The 9,365-nt window shown below is 31.4% G+C and overlaps 1 protein-coding gene across 1 annotated transcript; it reads left to right on the forward strand.

Annotated features, from left to right (window-relative positions):
* The first annotated feature begins 4,811 nt into the window (after positions 1 to 4,811).
* Positions 4,812 to 5,766, forward strand: LOC114374714 (calmodulin-like protein 1). The gene has a single exon (XM_028332383.1). The coding sequence runs from the start codon at positions 4,997 to 4,999 to the stop codon at positions 5,558 to 5,560; it is 564 nt and encodes a 187-aa protein (XP_028188184.1). The 5' UTR covers positions 4,812 to 4,996; the 3' UTR covers positions 5,561 to 5,766.
* Positions 5,767 to 9,365: the final 3,599 nt, after the last annotated feature.

Below are 9,365 nucleotides of genomic sequence, written 5' to 3' on the forward strand. Positions count from 1 at the left end.
ACAATACCCTAGGAACTGTATCGAAGTTTTGTCCAAGTAAGTGTTAGTTTTTATTTTTGCATTGTTGCTAAGATTTCTCGCTATTGTGCAGATGGAATTGTCATTAATATGGTTGTTGGTGGGGAAGTGGTAACTCTAAAAAGCATAGAAGAAAGCAGTACTATTGTCATGCAAGAAATGCCTATGCAAGTAAGTTTACTTGCTAAGTGCTAACTCTTGTTAGTCGAATTTGACTATGTCTGGATCACATGGCATTCATCTCACTCTGATGGTTGAAGTTTATTCATATATTTAAGTTTCTTTTCAGAGCATGAAAGTTTGTCTTATATATTATTAGATGAAGCACTATTTTATTTTTTTGTTTCTTTTTGTTAACATTGGTCCTCCTACTTTTTAGTTACAATTGTATAAACGTCTTTTTTTATTCTTTAATTGGTCCTATAAATAGATATGTTAAACACATTGCAGATTCTTGACTTTATGAAGACAATATTACTGCTTGCATTTGTGAATGGCTGAAGACTTGAACTCTCTCATTCCTTTGAATATTCTGTGAGTAGCCACTGCTACAAAGAAAATATACTGTTAAGTTTTTCTTATTTCTATTTTGGACATATAGATTTTTATGCTAGATTACATCTTTTACTGGTTGTTTCAAACTAGAATACAGAAATTTGGTAGAAAAGACAAACTTCTTGGTCTTCTCTTTGTTTGGAAATGTAAGAGTCATATATTGTTCAACATTGTAAAAGGATATTTGAGAGTAGGAAAATCGAGGGCCAAATTTGTAATTATGTTTTTAAGTATAAATTTAAAAGTGAATTGGGATACCAAATATGGTGAAATTTAAAAGGAAACTTCTCATGTATCAACTAAGCATTTATAATGCTCGACATGCAGTATTTGTGGTATAGGTGTTTCAATGTAGACAGTGGAGCACTAACATTGACATATAAACTTTGTCAAGCCGAAATTTAGTGGTTAAAATGCCCCGAAAGGCTGAAATTTGACTGTGACATCTCTTATTTGGTATTTTTTGCCAAAAAATAAGGATTTTATAGCATAAAGGTCCCTGAAATCTGGGGCCTTATGTTTTGCCTGACCATTGTCTGGGAGAACACTCAAGCAATGGAAGTACTGAAGCAGATTTAACAAGTGTAGTGAACACTGAATACAGTTTTCGTTGAGATCACCCTTTGCTATGAGCTACTACCCTAGCTCTTGCAGGAGAGGAGTTGTTTGGCAGTCGGAAAAAATGTTACTTATTTTCCTTAGGTTCCCTGTGAGTTGATATTAAATCGTGTGTGGGAAGATACAACTTCTAGATGGCAAATTGTGTGTGATTTTCAATTAGCTTCCATGAATTTGGACAATCTCTTGCTGGTTGCATGAAAATTCTTGCTGTGGGCTACTTGCTTGTGGGCATGCGTGTTTTTTAATCTGGGCTCTTGGAGAGTTGGAGTCTTGGATCCTTTGGATCCTATGTAAACTAAAATAGAAAGGATCAAAGGAAAGTGAATGTCAAAACGTTTTTTTTCTTTTTTTTTTCGATTTTTTATTGCTGAATTGAACGTCAAAACATGGAGAAGCAGATATGAGGATATTTTTACTTGAACAAAATTTGCAAATAATAAAATCAAATTTTACCACACTCTAATCAACTGATGTTTTCATAATTGGAGTACACAAATATTACGAGTTGAGTCCCAATCAATATCCAACAACTTTTTCGTTTCTTTTCCCTTCAGCTAAAATGCACATGTACTTGTTTGTGATCGTAAGCCTTCCCACCCCCGGCTGCAAATTACTAATTTAACTGTGTTAGTGTTACTAAGATGCTGCCAATTTGTTCCTATCATGTAAGATTTTAATAAAACTAATCGTTCTATGGTGTCTAAGTAGTACCAGGCTAACTTTGCGTGCCAACTTAAACTTTGTCTCCTGCTATGGTGTGGGATTGCCATTGCTGTTTTCGGTGTTACTATGGGTCCTTATTATAATAATTACTCTTGGTTACTACAAAATTTTAAAATCATTGGAAAAGATCATTTTAGTCCTCCGTTCAAACACTCTACCCTTCCTTCTTCCCCCTTCCTCTTATCTGCTCCCTCATTCTCCTCACCCCCATAAATACACAATGAAAATATAATTTTATTGTGATCTTTGTTAAAATATATAATGGAATTGTATTTTTTTTTATTTAAAAATAAATAAATAAACAACAGAAATACGATTCTGTTGTAATCTTTGTTGAGACACAATGAAATCACATTTTCATTATGTTTATTTTTATTTTTATGATTTTTTTATTAATTACAAATGCAAGTTATCTTTTTTTTAAAGTAATCAATTTAATTGTGATATGATTTATCACTTTTAATAGTACTCTATGTTTTTTTAATTAAAATTAAATTATTTGGATACAAGTTATTATTTATAAAGATAATCAAATTAATTATTATAAGAGTTATCTTTATTAATCGTAATCAAATCAATTCAAGATATTATTTTGATTACAATTAAAAAGAGTAGTTTGTAATCATTAATATATATTTAAATAAAAAGATAATTTATGCAACAATTAATTTAATTACTATTAAAAAAAGGTCATGTGTGTCGTTATTAATATAATTTGTATCAAAATTTATAAGTAAAAAAGGTAACTCAATTCTGTAATTAGTTTTTTATGAAAAAATACCTAACGGAAACATGTCTTTGTTGTATAAAAAAGAGTGCAAAAAAAAATTCAAAATAGAACTATGTTTCCGTTGTGTAATTTTTTTCCAACCCTTTTTATACAATGGAAATGTGTTTCCATTGGTATATCTAGACCGAAAAAATATATAACAAAATTGTAATTCCATGAAAAGGATAATTCTAAAATAAAAAAATTCAGCCTCTTAGTAGGGGCAAGAGCAATACGCATGAGGTCAATAGTAACTCCTAGCTCTTTCGATTAGCTTTATTGTTGGGCCTTTGGATGGGCTACCCAAGTAGCATGTGCTGTTGTGTGACAAATAAAATATGAGTTTGTTGGTTAAAGGTAAACAACTTAATCAAGTCATTTAAGTGTTCATTAAATAAGTATTTATCATGTAAATTAAAAGTTAAATTGTTTTCATACAAGTTGTAAGCCGCTTTTATAAATTATTTTGGAGAGTTTACTGAAATATATTGAAAATAGCTTATAAATATATTATAATTTACTCATAAAAAACATAATTTGTTTTCATAAAGTTTCTCAAATATTTATAAGAGTGTGTATGTCATAAAATAAGTCTAAAGAAATTATAAATAAACGCCCCCATACTCATATAGTAATTAGGAAAAAGACCTTGTTATTAGATTAAGAATTATCAAGAATTATCATATTGTTGTAATTTTGGATTAGGGTTAAGAAGAGGTTCTTGAATGCACCTGATCTTGCTCTGCCGCTTTGCTGTTATTTGTCACTCTCATGCTTTACCTTTGATCATATTTGTAGATACACAGCTTGCTGGCTCAATAAATAGGTCGTTCATATATTCAAGAAAGTTTTCAATTGCATATGGTTTAGTGGTAAGGAGAATATCACGTTAGTGTCATCCAGTTTGAGTAAAATTTACTCTACCTGCGATAATTGGTGCAACGAAAGCGAGATACATTCTCAAGGACAGAACATGTTTTTGATCTATAGACAAATCAAGTGGCTGTTCGAATCGAGAATCTGTTATTTCATACTCTCAACTAGGTAATCCGATTTTTTATTTATTTATTTAAATGTTACCTAAAAAAGAGCAGTATGATTTTTCATTTCCAATCAAAGGAATGAAGTTAAGAATCACTAACCGGCCCATAATGTTCTACACTACTTTACTAAAAAATAATAGTACTTAGCACTTACAAGCTAGGGTTTTCATTATTTTTTTTCCAATTTCCATTTCTACATTTTCTTCTCTTCTAGGGTAAAGATGATAATAAAATACATTTTAGGTTAAATTATTTACTGGTCCTTATAATTAACTTCATTTCGGTTAGTGATAAAAATTAGCACCAAGAAAAAAACTTTATGGAAATCACTACAATTTTTTTTTAAAAGATTATATCACTACAGAAAATTGCATAGAGATTCAAATTTACAGTTTTCATGTATAAAGACTAAAATTTAAAATGAAGACAACTATAGAGATATGAATAATTTCAATCTAGGAAAATGCATAACTTTACGAAGAATGGCAGCACGAATACTTACGAATGTTTTTAGTTGGCTACTTATTTAATATTTAATCTTATTTTGATTTCATCAAATTCAAATAATTAGTTGTTCACCTTAAAAAGCTTTACACGTGTACTTAATTTGGTGCATAAAGCCTTCGTACTAAATAGCAGCCATCTTTAATCTATATCTTAAACCTATAGAAATGAAAATTGAGTATCTGAACAAATTGATTCAACGTTCCATTCACTTTGTCAGTAATATTTCATAGAGTTAGGAATGAATCTCTCCTATCATCAAGACCAAAATAAAGAAGAAAGAACAGTCCATACGCGGCATATATACATCATAACATAACAAATTAACAAGTGACAAAAGAATAGGATTCATTCAACTCTATCTGAGTGGGACGTGGTGGTGAATACACGGTTTTACAAAAAGATCTAAAGGAATCGTCTAACATAGATATGCATTTCAACCTAACCCGCCATGCTAATTAAGTGAACTCTGATCAATCCTCGTCCACAAATATTATTCTAATTTGACTAAACTAGCGTTTATTAATAAACAGCTTGAGCGAGAAGCATAAAGCATATATGAACTAGAGTTTAAACTCCAGGCATTAGAATGAGCCTTTATTCAGATTCTACTACTTTTTCTTTAGGAACCATATCTTGAGCCTCCAGGGAATCCAAAGGAGTAAGGGTTATCTATATAAAGAAGCCATGATCCAGTAGTATTCATAATCATACTAAAGCCAAATATTTGTGTATCTTTTGTACCCAAAAATAAACCATATACATGTCGAATTTGAGTTTCCTAAAGTTCAATTATAGCTTCTCATGGAAGCCTTCCTCTTCACGCAAAAATGTAGCCAAGAAGAACAGCTTCGTATCAAGACAGACATCGAATGAAGGACAAAGTTTCCAACCAACAAAAGAGGAAATGAAATGGGTGTTCCAGAAATTTGACACCAACAGAGACGGCAAGGTTTCTCTTGAAGAGTACAAGGCTGCTGCAAGGGCCTTGGATAGGGCCATTGGGGAAGCTGAAGCAGTGAAAGCATTTAGGGTCATGGACATTGATGGAGATGGCTTCATTGACTTGAATGAGTTCATGGAGATGTTCAATGGAGAAGGTAGGATAAAAGAAACTGAGATCAAGAATGCTTTTCAAGTGTTTGATTTGAACGGTGATGGGAAGATTAGTGCTGAGGAGTTGTCTCATGTTCTCAAAAGGCTAGGAGAGAGTTGCAGCCTTAGTGCCTGTAAAAAAATGGTCAAAGGAGTGGATGGGAATGGAGATGGTTTTATTGACTTGAATGAGTTTACAAGGATGATGATGAGTGGGAAGAAACTAGGCTAAGTATTAGGACTTTGATCTTGTTCTGTGTTTCTTAAGTTGGTGTCTTAAAATATTTAGTTTCACTTTCTTTTTTTGTGAGGTAGATAGGTTATAGATAGTTTGGTTAAATGTATGGTGATTAACTGACTATCATGCTTTGTTAGTAATCGGGTGCAATTTTCTGATATCAATATATAGGGTAAATGTTGTTTTGTCTTTGTTTCTCTGCCCTGTTGTTTTCTCACTCTAGAATCTAGATGATCACCTATCATGCTTGGAAAAACTGTAATTATGATGTGAAGAAAATGAAATCAGAGAACAGACCTTGAGATATAAGTTATCACACAGCAAAATCATGGGGCCATGACAGAAAAATTGGGGTAGCTGTTTAACTATCATTACGATTAGAATGAAACTCCTAAAGCACAGAATCAAGTAATCAACAAATCATTCTTAAGCTTTGTCTAATAGTTTCCAGTTCTTTCTACTGAAGGACTAATCTACTACGATAAATTATTTTATGGTTCTTGACCAATTTGTGTTCATGATATTTTGGCTAATTTTTACGTGGCACATAGAGATTGACTAGAACTATGGACCTGTGGTCACGAACCATCCAATAATTTATCTACCCTGTAGTTTACGTCAAGCCTTATTCTTGTGACATAATTATAGCAAATGTTGTGAACGTGATGAGATCAATCTCAACACAGAAATTGATACGTTTATGTTTTCTTTTGCCTACTCTTCATTCTCCTTTCCTTGTGGGTGACCGGACTGTAAATAGTTAATACCATATTGTAGTGTAAAGGATCTAAGCTTTGTTCCATCGACTTTGCTTGACATATTTCACAGAGGACTAAGGAGCCAGCGCGATTGCCAATCAATCCATCCAATCCAACCATCTATTGCAATTGTATACTAGAACCAACATTGAGTTTATCATTAAGTTTGACCTGAATGAAGTATTCATTTCTTCATATTTTTATTTGAGAAATCATATTTGTACAATTTTGCTTTTACAATCTCGAGAAAGATAAGAAGAGAGGAGAGAAAATATAATGTTATTAAAAGTGTTGAATAAGTAACAACTCTTTATTTTTACTGCATGTAACAGAGTTAAGAAAAGTGATCTTGAATTCTTAATAACAGTAATCTATTGGAAATTTCGTACAATAGTATTTTATTATATGTCTACATAACAATTTATTAAGCAGCATTGAATTGAACACTTAGTTCACTCTTTTATTGAGTTCGAGTGACCTTGATATTCTGAGATGCACATTTGCCTTTGCCCTCTCTAAAGGATGCATCGTGTTTTCGTTACAGTTTTTGAGGCATAGAATCAACCAAAACAATGGTGTTGGAATTGCGTACGTACAAGTTACAACTCACGGTCACTCTTGATGCTTCAAAGAAATTTCTCAAAAAGCAAAAAAATTATAAACAATACTCAGCTTGAAAGAACATATGCAGACTATAACTATTTTATGTAAATTTATAACGTGGCAGAGCAAAAAATGAAATATGATAATAACAGAATATAAATGCTGACATTGGTGTTCTGAACTGAATTAAACAAAGTTATCTGTTTACAGCTGCCCGTGTGAATTTTGAAATTTGAGAGCATATCGCTTGTTGTGGCGCTTTATTCTATCAATGTACAAATTGTGTATACGGAAATTGAAAAGGAAAGAACGGCACACAGATTCTGCATTTTCGTGATAGTATATTTGATGTATTATTTTAGCTTTGCTGCTCCACGCAAATTAGATCTTCCATATCCAATTTAAATATTGATATATTTTCTTTGTAATCTTTTTTCCTGAGTTTCTTGGATTGAGTTATACTGGATAATATTGTAATTAGCTATATATGGTCACTTTGATTTTGCTAAAACGAACTTTTTTTTTTGTATCCGTAGGAACAATGAGGGTACCAAAAATAATTTATAATGCTCAGACATCCTATTTAATCAACTCAGTTAAATCTCTCTAGTTGTTAAAACTAGATTTGAGGTTTTTTATTTGCTTCTTAATTATCTTTGATTGCTTTTCTCCATGCCCATTGGGTTTCTTCACAAGTCTTCCCTTCTCAATCTCCCAAGCATGCATGGTGCAGAATTAGAACTATAAATTAACTTAGGAAACCTAAGCTTTGTTTGTTATGCAAGAAAAAACAGATTGACGGATGTGCGAAGGATGACCCAAATGCATGAGTTTCGATCAATCCTTCTGTCGTGTTGTTTGGTACCAATGTAAGAGGGAAGAATTAAAAAATGAAGAAGAAGAATGCGAGGTCCATTGTTTAAGTAATCCACCCATTTTGGAAGAGAAAAGAGAGGAAATAATATTTTAGCACAGGAAAAAAGATTGAAACACTTTCCTTTGTATATTTTTTCATTAAAAATATGTATGTCATTAAATATTTTTTGTCATTTGAGATTTTTTATCTGGTTTAATTCATCTTAGACCTTATAATTGAGTCAATTTTTCATTTTAGTTCATATATTTAAAATTTTATCTTTTAATTCCCATCTAACAATTTTATTTTTTTTATATTTTAGTCTTTACGTCTTCATTTTGTAAGTTGTTTTACACCGTAAAAAAACTAACAATAGAATATAGATACCATAATAGATAGAATTAGGACTAAAAGTTAAATTTTTTAAATAAAATGATTAATCAATCATGTTTTGTTATGCGATTGGAGACACATTAATTAACGCGATTTTTCATGTCTCAACAGAAGTTTTTACTTGTAGCTTGTCCCTTTTGACGTGATAAATTGCATTGGCAACATATTTCCAAACACTCGTGAAGACAATGCCGTCATCTACAAAATCCAACCGTTCGCGCAATATTGCTGAGACTTGAGAGTGACCCTGCTCCGTCGTGAATTTGTGGACTTCCAAATTCCTTAAAAAAATATAGCAAAGTTAATGTCATGTCCACTTTTTAATTTTTTTTTATTAAAATCAATAATGTCATTGTCAATTTCTAAATTAAGAAAAATAGAAGTAGATCGATAATATTATTGTCAAGTTTTCTAAATTATATATATATATATATATATATATATATATATATAAGTCGGACATATTATTGCCAACTTAGCAAAAAAATAAATTAGAAGATCGATGATTTGGTTATTGTTTTTCTCTATAAATTCGACAATAGCATTATTAACTTATAGTCCGCAAATAGTTACTTTCTTTCATCTTGTGAAATTTTGAGATGAGAGTGAATAAAAGGCCTGGCAAGCCTAAAAAAGTCACGATAACTAATGACTAGATTCAGCAAGCGTGACTTGGCCTATTTTAACTTATATCAGAGTGCAAGTACTGGCTGAAAGAAAGGCTCTTCACAGCATGAGAACTTCTCAGAAGGATCATTACTCTTCTTCAGACATTTGTTTTGTTTTATATATATACTTACCTCCTACCATTCTCAACAGTAACGAATTTCAATGATGCATATATATATGAAATGAAACAGTATATATATTACAACCTCGACTCCAATTTGCATTAAATTTAAATGGATTTAATTTCCATTTGCATTATACTATTACAATAAACGGAATTAGTTTCACTATGGCCGTGCATTTCCGTATCCAAGTAATTGGTTAACTATTGCACCGTAAGGGTGGGATTTAATAACCCATCTCTAAACTAAAACGCATTAAAAAAGAGACATCGTACGTTCGAATGAGTTTTTACATGAAATAGTCTTCCCAATATTCAATAAAAAATATTACTATATTGAAAACCTTAGTTTATAGTTAATGAGTTGGAAGAATAGTTAATGCTACATGTTCAAAAAGT

This window comes from Glycine soja, chromosome 11 (assembly GCF_004193775.1).
Source record: "Glycine soja cultivar W05 chromosome 11, ASM419377v2, whole genome shotgun sequence".
Taxonomy (NCBI): domain Eukaryota; kingdom Viridiplantae; phylum Streptophyta; class Magnoliopsida; order Fabales; family Fabaceae; genus Glycine; species Glycine soja.